Source organism: Pinus tabuliformis, chromosome 6 (assembly GCF_031772625.1).
Source record: "Pinus tabuliformis cultivar Carrire ecotype Pingquan chromosome 6, CPIR1, whole genome shotgun sequence".
NCBI classification, from domain to species: Eukaryota; Viridiplantae; Streptophyta; class Pinopsida; order Pinales; family Pinaceae; genus Pinus; species Pinus tabuliformis.
This window is the reverse complement of record NC_142292.1, coordinates 101,635,121-101,654,218: the sequence shown is the minus strand read 5'-3', so window position 1 is coordinate 101,654,218 and position 19,098 is coordinate 101,635,121. Positions and strand designations below refer to the sequence as shown.

At 38.4% G+C, this 19,098-nt stretch overlaps 1 protein-coding gene across 3 annotated transcripts in view; it reads right to left on the bottom strand.

Moving 5' to 3' along the window:
• Positions 1–19,098, bottom strand: part of LOC149257456 (FAD/NAD(P)-binding oxidoreductase family protein) — a 398,477-nt gene that overhangs the window by 183,701 nt on the left and 195,678 nt on the right. For all 3 annotated transcript variants that reach the window (XM_089414323.1, XM_089414320.1, XM_089414317.1), the window contains exon 7: positions 8,196–8,278. In XM_089414323.1, the coding sequence (XP_089270449.1) occupies positions 8,196–8,278 (83 nt within the window). The remainder of the gene's footprint in view (positions 1–8,195; positions 8,279–19,098) is intronic.

The window sequence follows — 19,098 nt, the reverse complement described above, 5'->3', positions numbered from 1 at the left end:
GTTTTATAGGTCAAGCACACATTGAGTGCTTCTAGGGTTTGTCCTAGGTCAAGAATTCAAAAGATTCATTGTCATAAGTTGAAGACCTCACTGGCCACATTGTAACTTGTAAAGAAAATTATTTTTGTCTTTAAAAGTGTCAGAATACCCTCCAAGACCAAGTCGGTCTAGCAGTTGGCAAGTCAGCCTAAAGGAAGAGCCATGTCCACCCTTGAAGAAGCCTATAAATAGAAGAGGACTCGTCCTCCTTGAAGCACACTCACTCATCACTCATTCTAGCGAAGGAAGAGGAAGGAAGAGGCAGCGAAGAAGAAGAAGGACGAAGGAGATTTATGTTTGGGCTATCTTTCTCTCTCACGTGCTAAAGAGAACTAGGGTTTCTGCAACAAACCTAGGGCATCCATCTTCAAGTTCGATCTTGGAGAAAAAGGAGGCAAATAGGTCAAGCGAAGGTCACCAAGGGTCACTCTTAAGCTCCAGAAGTCAGGGAAAGGCAAGTGAAGGTCAAAGGAGGGCTCTAGAAGAAGATCGAAGCTCCCACGTGTGGCAACAATAGTTGTTGGGAGGCCGAGATTTCAAATCTACGATAGGAGGCCGAAAATCTTACAGCAAGAGGTCAAAAAGGTGCTATTGGAAGATATTTGACTGGGTTTGACTATTTCGAAGTTGGCACATCATCCAAAGAGGTTGGTCTTGGTCTTGGAGGGCATTGGTCTCAGCCTTAAGGTCATGGAATTCGTCAATTGAAGAATCTATAAGGAAGAGAAGAGATTTAAGGGTTTTCCTCTCAAGAGGAGAGGTTTTGGCCTTGTCTTGCAGCATATATACTGTGTCATTTTTCTTGTTTTTGGTAGCGGTTTGATGCTTCACACATATAATAATAAGCAACAAAGCTAAAAAGTAAAAAGGAACCACAAGCAGTTATCAAGTAAAGAGAATTAATCATAATCATTGCCCTATTGAATTCTCAACATCCTCTACATCTCTCAATGTCTGACGAACCTCTCTGCTGGCTTAACCACTAGTGGTGGGAGGTTCAACCAGCACCTCCTCATCCTGCCTCTACTGCTCCATCTGCTGAGAACTCCTCGGATCTCCTGCACGTAAGGAAATACTAGTACTAGTCATTGTACTCGATCCCTGTGATTGTCCTCCTGTTGATCCCACTGGATGCCCCTACTGCTAGACCAAAGGAGCTTCTACTGACTGATTTCGATCACCTTCAAGCATCTCACGAGATCTCCTGAAAGCTCGGTCCTTCATGAACTTCATGTCTCGTCTCACCACAATCTTCCTACTGCTAGGAATGTACATCCTTTATGCCTCTGAGTTTTCGCTATACCTAAGAAGCCCCTTCTTTGTAGTCTGATCCAATTTGGTATGCTTTTCATCTGGCACGTGGTAATAAGCAAAACTACCAAAGATCCTGAAGTGACTAACTTCTGGTTTCTTACCTGTGAAGACCCCTTCTGGCATTTTCTTCCCCAAAGCTCTATGAGGAGTCTTGTTTTGGATATACATTGTCGTGTTACATGCCTCTGCCCATAGAAACCTGGGCAAATCCTAGTCATATAACATAGCCTTTGCAGCCCCAACTATGGTTTTGTTTTTTTCACTCGGCTACCCCATTCTGTCGTGGATTATACGGGGATGTCCATTCTCTTCTAATGCCTTCCTTCGCACAAAAATCTGTGAAGTCCTTATCAATATATTCTCCACCATAATCTGAGCAAAGCACCTTGATCTTCTTCCTTGTCGCATTCTCCACGAGGGCTTTAAACTCTTTAAAGCGACCAAAGACCTCAACTTTGGTCTTCAAGAAGTAAATCCAAGTTTTCTTGGAATGGTCATCAATAAAGGTGATGAAGTATTAACCACCACCAAGAGCTCTAGTGAACATCGGGCCACAAATATATGAATGTATGAGTCCTAACAAGCCTTCTGCTCTATTTTCATTCCTTGGGAATGCTACCTTAGCATACTTCCCAAGTACGCATCCTCTGCACACATCATCGTGTTCTGTGCTAAGTTTTGGAACTCCTGTAACTGTTTCCTTGAGCATCTTGAGTGCTCCATGGTGTAGATGTCCCATTCTCCTATAACTCATTTAGATCCTTCCCACCGCTATTGTGACTGCCTATAGTGCCATTGGAGCGTCGAGCTGCAACCTGTACAATTTGTTGCTTTGGACTCCAATCTGTCTTACCTTCTTCCAGCGTGAGTGTTTAATAAATACTCTCTTCCCTACGAAGTGAATATCATATCCCTTATCCTGTAGTTGGGATACTGAAATCAGGTTCATACCCAATCCTGGCACATGCAGTACATCTGTAGCGCTGATGCCTACTCCTAACTCCCTCTGAAAATTGACGATACCTCTCCTTACCAGAGAACACTTAGTTCTGTTTCCCATCATGATATGGAATTCCATTTGCTCCTCCTTGTAGCTAGAAAAATATTATCTAACCCGTGTCATTTGAGTTGACGCTTCACTGTCTATATACTAGACACCTTGTGAAGTTGAGCCTAATAAGCAAGCAAATTCATCCTCCAATTTGGAAGATAACTCTAAAGCTCCCTGAATATCACATTGATCCATGGCCATATTGTGTACTGCAGCAAAACCCTCTGTGTCCAACCAAGAATTTTCTCAAAGAAAAATTTGAGCTGCAGCTACTCGCTCTGCCTGTTGGAATCACTGATCTGGGAAATTCAAACTTTTTCTGCCTCCTACGCTGAAAGAAAAAAATGAACTTTCTGAAGTAACTCGGCCTGCAGGGCAATGAACTGCGTTGCCTCAAGAATTTCGGTCTGTTGCTCCTCCTGAGAAACAAAATTCTTTCCTTTCGCTTCTGAGCTTTGGACAGATCACTTATGCTCTGATACCATGTGAAAATTTCATTTATTGCAGCAACTAGAAATTATTCTCCTACTGTAAATTAAATTGTGCAGTATATTTGCTATGACAAACAATTAATAAAATCACAACTACAATTTTCACCATAAAAACACTGAGGAAAATAAAATATTGGATACTGAGAAATTCTAACACACACATAAGAATTTTGACACAGTTATTTTTGGACAACTGTCCTCGGAAAAACTCAATGTGGGAAAACCGGTGCAACAGATGAGGGTTTGATTATTATTCTTCAGCAACAATTCTAAGTACAATGATTTAGACACTATATCGGCAATCTAATCTGAGGAAAATACTGGCAAAATTATTGTGAGAATTTTCTCTCACCCCACAGCTAATTTCTGCCACTGACACTGCCTCCCTAGCCTCACACTAAGTCTTCTGCATCACCCTTTGCGCGATGCTTGTGCAGATCCTCTAGGGAATTCGTCCTTCCTCTGACTACCTCTTCCCGAAACTGGAATACTTCCACCTGGAATGCTGCTACTCGCTCTGTCACCTGCTATTCACCCTCTGGCTCTATCTTCCCTACTTAATCTTTTTCTCTAAGAAAATCAAACTGCCTGGGCAACTGAGTATCTGCACTGGTGTATTCTCCATCACCACATCGATCCCTTCTTATATCTTCCTGTTGGGACTCCAACGGCCAAGATTAAATCTTAATCAATGGCTCAGATCATTTCTGGATTGATCTGTGTGAGTTTCTAGATGATTCTCACCTTATCTCAATTAATACTGATTAATTAACCGTATTCCCTAAAAATTTAGACTTAGGAAATATTTAAAAATCGATTAATAATCTAATTGAGACACTTCTAGGCGGAATTTCCAGAAACTCTTTTTGGGTTTTGGAGATATCGTGTATTTTGGCCTCTCCACCAAATTTCGTGGCTAGAACAAATCCAATGCTACAAAAACTAACAGGATTGGTAGGTGGAATTCTCCCTAGTTGAGAGGGAGTGTTAAAATTGGCAACTAGGGCCAAATTCCACCTTGGGCCAACTCATTTGATGAAGATGATGATTGCATTAAATTCCTTTTCTTATGAGGACCAAAATTGATATAAAGATCGTCTAATTTGGACAAGCAGAATTGTGTTTTTTAATTTATGCCCACACATGTGCAAATTGTTCAGGTCGGCCACATCATCATGTAGGCCCATGAAGTCCAAATGGACATGTCGCTTCACCCTCAACGACTTGTATAAATACAAGTGACCTCTCACCTCATTTGGCATTGTCATCACTCACACATTCTTCTCTCTCCTTCTCTCATTGGTCCATACAGCTATTGGGTATTCTCTCTCTCTCACGTGTGGCAAAGGAGGTCGAATTTCTGGACAGAATTACAAGGCTGAAAATTTCAGGAGTTGACAAAGTTTGACCAGCATTAACTAGGGACTCTTTGACCAGAATTGACTACGATTTTTGGAGGATTATTTCTGTTTCTCTAGGCCGTATTGTTGGGCACAGAAATTGAGAAAATCTGAGCACTTTGACCAACGTTGACTGCAGAAAATTACAGCAGACTTTCTCTCTCCTTGGACTAAATTTGACTGGACTTTGAAGGACTGTTTTGGGTTGGCTTTGACCAACAAGGAAGGCCAAGTTTGACTAAGGTTGACTGAGATCAAAGAGGCAAGTTTGACAGTTTCGTTGACCATCTTTGACTTTTTGTTAGGGATGAGTTTGACTATAGTTGACTGCAAATTTGACAGGGTTGTTTTGACTTTGATTTGGCAAGTCAATTTTGACTTTTTGTACTCTCTATTGAACATTTGATATAATAATAAGAAGAACTAATCAAAGGGTTTTCCCTGCATTGGGGTTTTTCCCTGGCATCCGCCAAATCTGGTGTCCTCTTGTCTCGGCATGCCTTCTGCGTTTTTTTTATGTTTTATCTACAGCTACTCTCAATGTGATTTATGGTTAATGTGATTGTTATTGGAAACTAATTTGGATATTGCCATTGAGCTGTTTAAAAGTACATTGAAGTAATTGTGCTAAGCATAGAACATACCATTGTTATCTAAAAAATCATAGGCTTACCTAGGTGTGTTACAGGGATTTATAGACATACTAGAATCATGGATGCATGAGTTACCTCAACCTTTGTTTTTCCACCCCTCTAATATGCTTTTTACTTTTCCTTGCTTCTTCTTTGTATTACTGCTCATAGCTCAAGGAATAGGAGCTTGTTTTGTATGATGCATAACAATTATTATCACCTTTGGGATGGGGGCAATTCATCATCCATCAGGGGTTGGGACATGCAAGGGCTCCTTGTCTTCTATGAGATAGGGCAACATTGGCCCAAGAACTGGGTGATGGCCATACGAGTGAGGTAGAGCTCATGCTTAGTTTTTGCCCACATGTTAATTTTTAAGTCCCAGTCATCTTTTGCATTTTGATTTTTCTTTTGTTTTTCTTATGGCCATCATAGGCTCTTTTTGTTTCTTTTAGCTACATCAACCTCCCAGGGTACACTTCCAAACCCTACCCAGGCATGAAGATGCGTGAGTGCCAAATCCTAGAAAACTAATGGTCGGTTGAACCCGAAGAAGCGAGGTGAAATAGGGGCTTATAATGTAAGATGGAAAGTGGTAAGTATGGAAGAGGGAAAGATGGGACTACGCTATCTCAATCATGGTTTCCCAAGTAGTGCCCCTACTATAACCATTGGGCCATTAGGGAAGGTCCCATTGGACTAGGATATAAAATTAACCCCCCATTTAAGGTGAGGGAACAAGATCATAGCCAAGACCTTTCTTCCTTCCAAGTTACACCATAATCCATGCCAAAATGCCCAAATACAAACAAGCATAAGCACCCAATTGCAAAATGAATAAAGTACCTTTTGATCAGAAGCCCACCTTCCAACATGTGCTCTTGGCAAATGGGTGAGGAGACATATGATTGATACAGGTGGCGGAGATATGAATGGCACGTCACATTAGCTACAAGGTGGCTATCAGGGGTTGTTGGTTGCTCAGTGTTGGCTGGAAGAGATGAACAGGAGAAAAGTGTCTCCTAGGGGTCACCCACTTTTGGTGAGTAACAGGTCTATAACATGGGTCATCAGAATACCATGGGTCTATGGGTGCAAAGCCCTATCACTTAGCGCACTTGCTCCACACATGAGAATACTTTTGATGCTACCCAAAACATCAACAAGATCAAAGGACTTGCTCACATGTTTTGAAGACTTCTTGAAGGAAACATCTTTTGGAGGGCCTTTGAAGGCCAATGTTGCACCTTGAAGCCACACTTATTTCCCCCATTTTGAAAGATACCCCAATTTTGGGGTGCTATTTTTGTAGATGTGGCTTGACCACTTTTTATATTTTAGATTTGTTGATTAGAGAAGAGGATGTTTTACCTCTCCATAGGCTCATGAAATATTAATTTTTTATTGTAAAGAAAGTTCAGCATCTCTCTATAAATAGAGATGCACTTCCTCATTTGTACTCATTGTTAGATTGGGGTAGAAATCCCTTAGCATTTCTGAAACTTTGTTGGAGACTTTTATCTTGTTCTTGTGGTATGGATGGCTAGCTAGAGTGCACTCTCGAAAGTGTTATCTTTTTCTTGCAGATGCTTCTCAATGGAAGAATGCCTTTGCTTATGATTTGATGGAATGGTTGTAAATGTGGTGTTCTTCTCTAGTAATGGTGGTGTGCCCTCTTCTACCTTCTTGAATAAATCCCTTCTCAAAGATGTTGTAGGGATTCTAGTGGAGAATCTTCCCCTTGACCTTCTTGAAGATTATGAAGTAACTATGGATCAAATAGGGTTTCTAGTGGATTACCCTAGTTATCAGTCTTGCGTTCACTTGTACATTCTAAAGAGGAACCTTAGTTGACCACATATGCCTAATGGAAAGGCACTAGCTTCCAGTCCTCCCATCATTTTATTCCCTTAACTCTTTCAAAAAACCATTTTTGGATTTACTCTTCATATCACCTTGAATACTCATTTCCTTAAATCCTAGCAAATCTTACCCTAGGGAAGCCCCCCTTGAGTAGGAGGAGAGCTGGCTTGAAGTGAAGAAGAAAGTTGGTGAGGTGATCGTGCCCTCACTCTTAGTTGCTCTCAAACAGCCCTCAAGCTTCAGGCCTTTATCTCAATAAGTGTGAGTTTGTGTGATAACGAGGAGGACTATTTGAGAAAGAGCATGATGATACAGCAGCCTCGTCTTTTGATCCTGCAGAAGAAATGGTATGTGATGATGTGCATAGTATGCCTTCTTCAATTTCTTTCTTTGTTGAGCATAATGAGGAATTAAAAGATGTAGTTATGAGTGTTAATGAAGACCTTGAACCTCAGAAAGATTTGTCTCTTTCTTCAAGTAGTATATGTGATTGAAACCAGAAGAATTTGATAGAAAATCTGAGCTTAGAGAAAATTCTTTCTACTTCAGATTCTATTGGAAAAGTAGTTGAAGAGGAAGAAGAGAAGGCACATCAATTTATGAGGATGGCGATTAGCATGAGATTTCTTTTCCCATCTATATGGATGAGTTGGTTCAAGATGAATACCCTATTAAAGTATTGCTGCAGTTGGAAGAACATTCTTTGCTTACATCATAATATGATCTTTCTCACCTGAAACCAACTCATTGGCATCGTGAGCTCACAAGGACCAAGAATATGTATATATCTCTAACATGCAGGCCTTGGAACTTTGGCCCCTAAAAGAGGAGAGCTAATAAAAATAGCATTTTCTCATAATTTGATGAAACTAACTTTGTCGCAAGCTCTGATCACTGTGAAAAAACTGGATGCATCTGTAATGAAGCTAGCATGATAAAATCTAACTGCATCTTATTCCTCTAGTTGCACAAGCAAATCTGGGGATAAGAGTGTTTTTAATAAAAGCTTATAATGTGCCTTTTCTATCATGCGTTTATATATTGATTACCACAGATTTTGCATAAAAATATGATCTAATATCCTGTAGTGTGTTGGGAATTTGATTTTTGATGAAGGAATAATAACACCTAGCCTTACCAACAAACCAAGTTTTGTTGATAATTTATTCTTTAAAAAAGAGAAGTATTTACTTATTTAAATTGCATTTATACATAAGACAAGACATTGTGATCATGATCCTTAGTTCTTGGCCCTAGTATAGCAATCTTGTTCTCTTAGTACTCACTCTCTTAGGGTTTCATTTCCTCCCTGATCATTTAAACACTAAAGTTTGTAAATGATCTTTTAAGGATTTTGAAAATGTGCTTGATAGACAATCCACTAAGGTAAGTATCAGAAACATACGACCAAATCCCTCGAACTCCATTAGTTTCTCCCATGACATGATGCAAGAGGACATAACCACTTCCTGGTGTGTTCACACTACCCTGCATCCATGGACGACTAAATTTAGAAAAACGGCTAAATACCTAGAAAAGTACCTTAAACTTACATCTGGAAATCCCCAAGCACACATGAAAAGATGACAATTGAAGAGATTAAGTGATAACAAAAAGTCAATAAAGTGGTTAATAAAGATTTCAAGTGATAAACCCAAATATTTTCACATATAAACACAACCTTCAATTGATGCAACGTTAGTTCAGCAGCTGACAACGATGCCAAGTGTTCTGAGCATTCTCTTTGACTGTCAAAATTGGGATTAAGGATAATGTCCCTGCTAAGTTCTCGCCTATCTAGGGAAATATTTCTTACTACCTTCTTACCTAGTCTATGATTTATATTCGACCATTAACATTTATTTTGACCCTCTAACAAAATGATTCTTAACAATATTGTGGTAACACGTTATTGCGTGTTACCACTTAAACAACAAGTCAAGGAATATTTTTCATTTTCTGTAAAGCTTGAACCTTAGATATATTAAAAATTAATGTGGCAATGGTAATTAATTGATAACAAACACCATAGAGCAGGCATATAAACACCCAGTGTATGAGTATGGCAGCATTAGATGGTAGCATCAGGACAAATTTATGCAATTTTGTACAAGAGTGATGCTGTTATTGTGATTGACATATGTATGATTTATTGTTTTGAACGTCAGCTTGGATGACTAATTGCTTAAGAGGTAAGAGTCTCAGGCTGCTCTCCTAGTGGAGGGAACATTTGAGGGCATCAGTTCAACATCAAGCTACGGTTTGTACTTTCAATGTGAGACAAATGGCGTATCTAGGTCAATTCCGAATAAAGCAATCAATTCTACTTTTAATGTGGGAGTGGTGGTAGACAAGTAGTGGGAAGTTGGAACACTAGGATGAGTTTCAGAATGGCAAGAGGACAGATTCTATAGTTGAGTCTGACTTGCTCCTTATCAAAAGATGAGCAAATTGATAGACCGTGCCTCTTATTTTGATTTTATAGCTGTTTTAGTTCCATTAAAAAGGAGGGTATAAATTTCATTGTATATACCCTTCAGTTTTCATTTTTTTGGTATGCTAATGGACATAATTTTCTCTATATATAAAAAATATTTTTAAAAAAGGGTGACCAAAGGTTAATGTTGAAGCATGTGGTTTTTGTGTTAGAATATTTTTGTGTTACGGGGGGATGTTGGAATAATGTCAACACTCAAATAATTATATATGTGATGGTATACAATCATACAATGTACATATGTTACATGTGGAGTGTACCTTAGATGTTTGTAACATGTGACCAACACACAGTTAATGTTAATGTTAATGTTAGGTGGTTAAACCACCATAACTGTACAATGATGCTATAAATGATTTACCCAAGTGATGGCATAGTTGAGGGAGTGTGATACAGAGTCTGTTTGGGCAACCTACCTCTGGCTAGACCAGTTATATATCTGTTGAAGCGTTAATCAGATTCTCTCCATTTATGTATATCTGTCCATAGCACTCTTTTAAACTAGCATTGCCATTGTGCAACATTTATTATGGCATATTAGACGGTTATGCACATATGATGATGCAACTGCATTAATGGTGGAATGAGGAGCATGTCGCAGCTGCAGTAATCCAACAATTAAATTGCAACTTGGAAGCCTCCAGCATGGCACATTCCTGATATTTATGGCATACATTTACACTTGTAGTACAATGCACTTACTGTTACAGACACTGCAGTAACATGCACTTCAGAATGCAACCCTACAATTACTGCACCGAAAGAAGCAAGGTGCATTCTACAGGCCATTATGGGGGAGATGCATAAAGTCCATGCTTAATGCTGACATGACACGTGGAATAAGTTGGCCCAATACAATGTTAAAAACAATTAAAAAAACAAAGCCCAGATGGATGAGATATATATCGTCTATGCTTATAAATTAAAATATTAAAAAAAAAAAATGTTCAAAAAAATATTTAGGAAAATAATACCAAGATTTAATTAATACATAAATACACATACATATACCATATCCATCAAAAATTAACACTCACTCTTAGAAAAGAAGGTGTTCTCCACTATACTATCCACTATCCAGCTGATGAACATACTGTAGTTGGACTGTCACGCATTGTTGATGTCTGGCTTTTGTTGCACCTCCTTTGTTCACATCTCAACTGGTCTGACTCCCTGTCACTAGAAATCACTGTAAAGAGATCAATCTGGTAAACATTTTCCATCAATTGTTGCGCTTACTCTAATCCACCTGCTACTAACTGTAACTAAATCAATCTTTGATATCACATTGTTGATGCCTCTGCACTGCTACTGTGTTGTTGCTATTACTGCCACTGTGTGTACTAACCATGATCTACCTCTGAATAAGAACTGGAAATCTCTCTTGGGCTGGAAACCCTATCATGGAGTCTCTCTCTAGTTGGAACTACACCTTCACTCTGCAACTAGCTGATTCGCACTGCCACTCCTAGATGGAAACTCTCTCATGAAGTCTCTCTCTGGTTGGAATTGTGTTTGCTACCTGCAACTGGCCAATTCGCACTACCACCAATTACACGAATTTCCTGCAACGGCAACTGAAAACTCGATCTCTCTTGATCTATTGAGTCACTACAACTGGCTTTGCAACTGTCCCTTGGATCTCTTACTACATCTCGCTCTGCACTGCAACTGCCTTTTACGTACCTGACTGCAACTGTTATAAATCTGATCTGAAAATATAAGAAAATATAAATATACCCAAGAAATAACCAAATAGAAATAGAATAGATATTGCTTCACTTTATTGATCAAAACCCTTAAGGTAGGGCAACACCATACATTCACTCCTTAAGGAAGGAGAACACTCCACAAGCCATATGCCTGTTCATACAATATTCTTTGACATCTCTCAATGGGGAGTCTTTAGCCTCTATAGAGGCCTCATACATACAATACCATGGGTCATTACCATGGTTCCCTCAATACCATCTATCTAATACCATGGGCCCATTACATTATTACTAACTACTTGTGGTCCCTTACATGATACGGGTTAACCACCTTATTTATTACTATGGCCCATCCCATTATTACATTATTCCTTTGGGTACCTCCCTTTGTACCCCATGTTATCCCCCTAGGCATACTACATTCCACCCCCCTTAACATGTTTCGTCCCCAAAACATGGGAAGAACACAAATAATAAGATCTACTCAAAAGAGGAGTCCACTGGTACCATGCACGTGCATCTAGCCATCCAAGAAAAAGGTGAACCCTCGATCTCGTTGGTGCCTCGCTCGCTTGAGATGGAAGTTGACTGTGACAGCTATTCTGTGTTGATGTGTAGTAGGTGGATCTTCACTCCTCTCTATCTGTCATGCGGGGGTTGTTGTCCTTGTGGCTAATTCATTGCCATCTTGTTGGTTGTTTTCTTGCGGGGTGATGTGGGTGGCGATATGTTGAAGTGTTAACCAATGATGTATCTTTCTTTAATTCACCACCTAATGGAGCCTAACTGTTATCTGGTGCATGTTGTGGTGCCTGCTGTGGTGTCTTATCTTCCAATATTACTTCAACCACTAAGCCCTCATCTAATGTATCAGCACCTATAACCTTTTCTGCTTCAGCCTCTGTTTGTGTTTGATTGTCGATCATCAAAGGCTCATCATCTGATGTGTAAGTTTTATTACATCTATCTAATACCATGGGCCCATTACATTATTACTAACTACTTATGGTCCCTTACATGATACAGGTTAACCACCTTATTTATTACTATGGCCCATCCCATTATTACATTATTCCTTTGGGTACCTCCCTTTGTACCCCATATTATTTCCCCCTAGGTATACTACAGCAACTACCTCTGCGTTGTCCCTCAATATCTAATTGCCCCTTAATCCTCCTATTATTTTAACACTGTGGCCCCTGTAGCAAAGGTATTGATCCATGTGAACAACAACTAGATCCAATCTAGACTTCCTAGTGCTCTCCTATGGACCCTACCCATACTAGACTCTAAAGCATCATGCTCCTCCTCCATCTGGAGATATTGTTGTTATCAATGTGAATTCCTCTAATCTAGAGGTAGACCCATCAATCTCTGTCCCAGTTGTTATATGTTGCCCCTTCTTTCCCTTCTTCCTCTTTGAACACTGGGTGATGTAGTGACCAAACTCACCACATCTAAAGCACTTGACCTTCAACATGTCTTTCTTATTCTTCTCTCCTCCTTTGAGTCTTTTCCCTGACTGGGACCTTTCTCTGCCTTTCCTTTACCTACAAGGGCTACGTTCTCTTCTCCCTTCTCCACCTTCGATCCCTTGCTAGGTGTTGTCGCACAGATTGTCACGACAACGCTCAGACCGGGGCTGTCACCCTGATCCCCGATCTCTCTGTTTAAGCCTGTCTCCCACGGCTAAGGGGGGTAGACCCTATAGGAAAATGGATGACCAACTGTGAATCAGTTGGTTTGGGAGACACGAAAGGAAACCAGCACTAAATAGATTTTACTGAATTAATAGACCAGTGCCTTGTGGAGTTAATGTTTAATTATCAGATGCTGCAGAAATATGAACTCATTAAGAGCAATCATTTATCATCAAAGCCTGAGCGAAGATTAACTTTTATCAAATGCGAGAAAATGCTTAACGGCTTAATGATACTCCAGCAATTTAAAATTTCGAAAGATAAAGTGCTTTGAACAATCACGTAAAATATTAACCAGAGATCACATTCACGCAGTTAATCCTCAGATGAACATTGAATCATATTAAACACTAATTCCCACGTCAAAAATTTTAGCCTCAGCATAAAAGATGAAACCTAAGAAATTTCCGAGCCAAGACTGAAATTGGCAATATATTTCCAAAATATTTTTATGATTTTCAGACAAAAATTTAAAACAATAATTCAAACTAAATGCAACTTAAAAATCTAAATCTATACTTTAAAAGAAAAGAGAGTCCCTTTTTTTATAATTTTTATAAATTTTTATATGATTTTAAAATTTTAATTTTTTTTTTTTTTGAAACTTAAAACTTAAAACCTAAAAATAAAATCCTATCTAATCTTTTCTAACACTAAACTAAGAAAAAATTAAATCTAAAGTCTAATAAAAAGGAATTTTTTATGTCTTTTTTATATTTTATATTTTTTATGATTTTTTTTATTTTTATAATTTTAAAACAAAACCTAAAAAAATTAAAATCTAAACCATAGTCTAATAAAAAAAGATTAAACCCTTTTATTATTATTATTATTTTTTTTTGTAAACCTAAATCTAAACCGAATGAAAGTCTAACTTAAAATTTTCATTTGATTTTAAATAAAACAAAAAGAAAATAAAAATGAAAACATCGAATTACATACAGACTTACGCTTAACAAAAAAAACTCAACGGCATTAACTCTAAAGCTTACAGCCACACGATATCATAGAAAAAAAAAAATCGAACGCCTTTTATTTTTATTTGTTATGTTATGCGTCTGCAGGTTTTGGAGCTGGTAAGGAGGCGGCGTACCTTCGATGAGGGACGCAGAGAGAAAATCTTGAATTTTTGCAGGTGCTTGCGACAGCTTTGGAGCGGATTTGAAAAAATGTGTTCATAGATCTTAAGGAATGTATGCATCAATGCAGATAATGAAAACAAAACCACGCTAACCCTAGCCCGGAAATAAGCCGTCGTACGTATCAAAAACAAGCTCAACCGTACCCAAAAAAATCGATTTTTCTGTTTACCATGCAGGTTCAGAGAAGATACGCAGGAAAAATTGATTGCTAAAGGTGGACGGAATGCCAAAGGAGGAGCTGTGTTGAGGAAAACAGTAACTGCGGATCAAATGATGCAGGGATGGATGAGCTTGGGCGACGGATAGGGCAGAGATAAACGGCCGCAGAACTGTTTGTGTTGTTGACTGCAGATTTGCGTGGAGAAGAGCTGATGGACAGCGAGCAGATGGAAGAGAGCAGCGTGTAATATGGCTGAGTTTTGGAATGAACGGAGGGAGAGAGGGAGTTGTGGTATAGACGCATGCAGTATGGGTATGCAGCAAGTGAATGGCAGCATTACAGCAAAGGAGAAGAAGAAGCAGCTGCGTTTTTATTTTTATTTTTTATGCAGATTTCTGGCAGCTGAGGATAGCTCGGGAATTTGAAAAACGATTTTGCAGTCCTTGGAAAAATATTCCAATCCCCAGAAGCTGATATCAATGAAACCGATGTAAAATTTCTTCCGGACCCGAAAAACAATTGAAATTGAAACCCTTGGACAGCGAAACAGCGCAGATAAACCTTGGAAATCTTCAGAAACCCTGCAACCTGGAATGAAAAATCACCCAAAAATGATATGTGCATAGAACAAAAACTGAAAACCCTAAACCCAGCAAAAAAAAATTTACAGTATTTACAAACTGAAAGCTCTTAAGAAGCCAGATTTATCAATAATCACAGTAATATTATCAAAATTTAATTTTAATGTAAAATGCTTTAGAAAACCCTGCATGCATTCATAAAAAATATTTCGAATGATAAGCCCGGGATCAAGAACTGGCTGGGCTCTTTCAGAAAACACAACCCGGGAGTTGGCTGGTTCAGCCGAGAACTTCCCCTAACGCCCGGTAATTTGAAAAAAGGGATTTCCTGCACAGCTTAAAATCAACCATCAACATAGAAGGAGAAAACAATAGTGAAACCCCGATCAAATGGAGATACCTGCCACTATATTTCAGAATCTAAACTATCATTCAAACCCCAAAGATCAGACAAGATACCTGTGCCTAGATCAATCTTCATTAAGCTATCATTAATGGCTAAAAATAAAATTATGCAGAAAAAATAGAACAATCTTACAGCATTTTCAGAAGAGTAACACCAGCAAGATTTTTAACCCCAAAGTCTTCTTTATTGCACAAAAAAACGACTACAAGAGAGCTTTCTTTAGCACCAGACTTTGAGATCAAATTTTGGTGTCAAATGACCCCTAACACCCTATTTAAAGGAAAAATTCCCAACAGCTAGTTCGAGTGATCCATGTCAAAATGATCTTGACCGTCGATGAGGATCAAGATATCTCTTAATCTCATCCGTCGAATTTTTAATGCATTAAAAAATTGAAATTCTGCATTTATTTACTCAAAATATTATTTTATTATTTTTTAAGTTTCTACTTTATTTTATTATTTTATTTTATTATTTATTTATTTTTATTTTTTTTCAATTTTTTTAATTTTTTTAGTTTATTTTTAAATGGATCCTCGAACTTAGCCTCTGGAAAAATCACCTAGGACCTAGGACTTAGGACTTATGAAGGGATTAAAAACATTTTCTAACCCCCAAGACACTTTACATCATGATTTTTACAACTTTACATCTCAAAGGGGAGAACCCATTTGACACAGACCCTCATAAACCACCCAGTTCTGCGACACAACTATAATCTAGCAGATTAACACACTAGGATTCTCCTAAGATTCTAATGAAAAAATCCATTCCGGCTTTGGGGTTAGGCTGAAGGAAAACTCTGCCGATCATGGATCGGTGAGACGAAAAACCTTCCGGAACGTAGATTATCACTTAGAAAATTAGGTCCACCTAGGCAATTTACATACATGACTCATATTTGCTAAGATTATTTACAATTTATACATGGAGACTGGGTTTACAACATAAATTGATCAAGCTGTCGATGACTGTAGAATGGCACGGACATGTCGATCAAGCGCTACCCTTTTTGCAAAGAAAAGGGGGTGTACTGCTATGGGTAGTTGACCGGTAGTGGTCAACATCTGGCTCTACTTGGGGACACGTTGCTGCACTGTAGGAACGTGAGAATCCAAAATCTGCACCCATGCAACACACAACAAAACATAAGTAGCATCCATCCAAAAATCATCATATAACATTAAGCACAGGAAAGATATAAGCTCTTCATTTATTAACTAATCTAGAAAAGCAAATCTAATCCTAAAACAGAAATGAAAGTACTGAAATGACAAGGAGTAGGGTTAGAAATACAATACAAAGGATGCCCCATGGCATCAGATGTGTTTAATATAGTGTATACTGAGCATTTGCCTGCTTTCAGGCAAATTTGTCGGCTGCTTGTCAGATGTGCCATGTCCAATTCTACATATGGTAGGACTTTTTCCTATCCGAAAATCAAGCTGCACGCGGCCGTCTGATGCATCAAATCTTCTTCTCATTCTCTTTCTTTTGCACTTTTTCTTCCTGGCAGGCTGCATCACTGATGACATGGAACTTTCTTCTTCAAAGTTATTAGATGAAGTATGTAAGATATGCGTGACATGTCTTTCTTTATCCTGCATCTAATCTTTATCATTTTTAATTCTATCTGGATCACCTTCAATTAACCACCTTTCAATCGAACCAATGACCTCCTCATAGTAAGATGGAGCTTGTTGCAGCAGATGAGAAGGCTCTTGATCTATTGATTCTTCCTGGTTTCCTTCATCTTCCGACTACTGTTGAAATTTCTGAAACTGTATTTTAATGGCGTCTATCTGACTAGAGTGTTCAACCTTTATAGCACTGATTTCCCTGGCATGCTTTTCTTCCATGGTCATCAAGCAATGCTGCATAGAGTTTATCTCCTTCTTATGATTTGCTTGCATGGTCGTCATATTTTCCTCTAAGCTTGACATCTTGCATTGCATAAAACTAATTTCTGTGTCATGATTAATCTTCATGGCTTCAATTTCCTTAGTATGTTGATTTTGCATGATCTCCATCTCCCTATTACGCTTTTTCAGGTGAGTGCATAAAGTTCTCACATCATTAGCCTAATTAGTTTGATTTATCTCCATATTTCTTACTAGTAGCAATAGATCTTGTATAATTTGCTTATGATCTTCCTTTTCATTGTTAACATTGTTTTTACACTTTGTTTCTACTTTTCCACTACAAGTGGATGGCAAATTCTGATATGAAGCATTGTCTTGAAATCTTTCTTCGACAGCTGAACCTTTTATAAGATTACTTTCATTCTGTTGCACGATTTTAGGGGCACAGGGCGAGCTATCTGGATCACCATATCTATCTTTAAAAGCATCAACAATGTCTTGCAAAGAAATGAAGGAATCTTCAGGACAACTATTAAACCAGTTCAAAGCATCACCCTTTAAAGAATGGACAAATAAACGCATCTTGACATCTTCATGATTATATTGAGTAAGTCTACAATATATGATCATTACACAAGTAAACTTGTTTAAATGCTGTTTAACAGCGACCGAATCACCACCTGAGAACAAAAATAATTTAGAAATGGCCTCTTTTGGAAAATCATGGAGATTATCAGTAAAATGACATGGTTTAAATGAATAATCCATGATGAATAATAAGGGACCAAATGGATGATAGAAAGAGATTTCTGCTCAAGAAAATTAAGAGATGAAAGAAGTGGAGTCGCCACTCGAACAATGAATCTAATTCTAAGATCCAAAAAGCAAGCAACAAGTAGATATGAGAGAGGCTTCTTGTCTGGGAAAAATAAGAAAATGGAGTGGAGTCGCCACCCAAACAAGAAATGAATCGAAGAGAAGTTGCTGATATGACGAAAGATAAGGTGATGAAAAGATCAAAACACGCCAAAGAATGCTGGCCGTTTGACAGGCTAATGAATGGCATAAAAGATGAGATGAAGCCAAAAAAGGCTGAATCTGCCAGCTCAAACGTGAGATGAGAAAGATGAGAGAATGATGAGGAATGAGAAGATGAATGTCGAATAAACCAAGGACAGAAAAAACTTTGTCCCCGGCAACGGCGCCAAAAAATGTTGTCGCACAGATTGTCACGACAACGCTCAGACCGGGGGCTGTCACCCTGATCCCCGATCTCTCCGTTTAAGCCTGTCTCCCACGGCTAAGGGGGGTAGACCCTATAGGAAAATGGATGACCAACTGTGAATCAGTTGGTTTGGGAGACACGAAAGGAAACCAGCACTAAATAGATTTTACCAGTGTTGATAATATCGGTATCGGGAAAATATCGGCGAGGGTCCAGAAAATATCTTATCGGCAATATCGGCGAAAATATTGGCAAAATATCGGCAAATATCGGCAAGCATAAAAAATGCATAATATATTCATTTTTTTCAGATTTTTAAACATATAAAGCAATAACAACATGAAATAAACACATTGGCACATAAATATAAAGAAAACACTGATATATATGATGTCAAATAGAAATGATATATCAAAGGCGATACCAAATCGTGCTAATCCCTGATAATTGTCCATTCAAGGACTCAAATGTGGAGAACCAATACAAAATAACATCACATATAATAATAAAAGTATCTCATCATCATGAGTTACATGTAGCATAACAAATAAAACTAGCAGCTATCTATCTACTGCCCTCTCCCCCTTTTACGGGAAAACATGATGGGCTGTTTGCCAGGCCTGCCCCTAGTAGTAGAAGGCCCTGACCCTGCCTCTGCACCTAATGTCAAATAATGAGTGCTAGGCATGGAGCTATGCTCTCCTATATCTATAGCAGATGGTGTTGATGCTGAATAGAAGTGTAATACAAGTTGACTGTAAGTGCAATATAATACTGGGAGCTTTGGGATCAAGGCTGAGCTATTCCCAGGCAGTTCTGCACAGTTGGGATTCTTGCTTTGGCAAAGAGTACAGTGACTCAATTGATGAATTGATACTGAAATAATGTAAAGTGAAATTTTCATTTTTATATGCTAGATATATGTTATTCAAGGTATGTATTATGGATGTACTATGGTCCATAACCATGGAAGAAGAATGTATTTAAATTTTATAGAGACAAGACATATTAAGTTTTAACAGA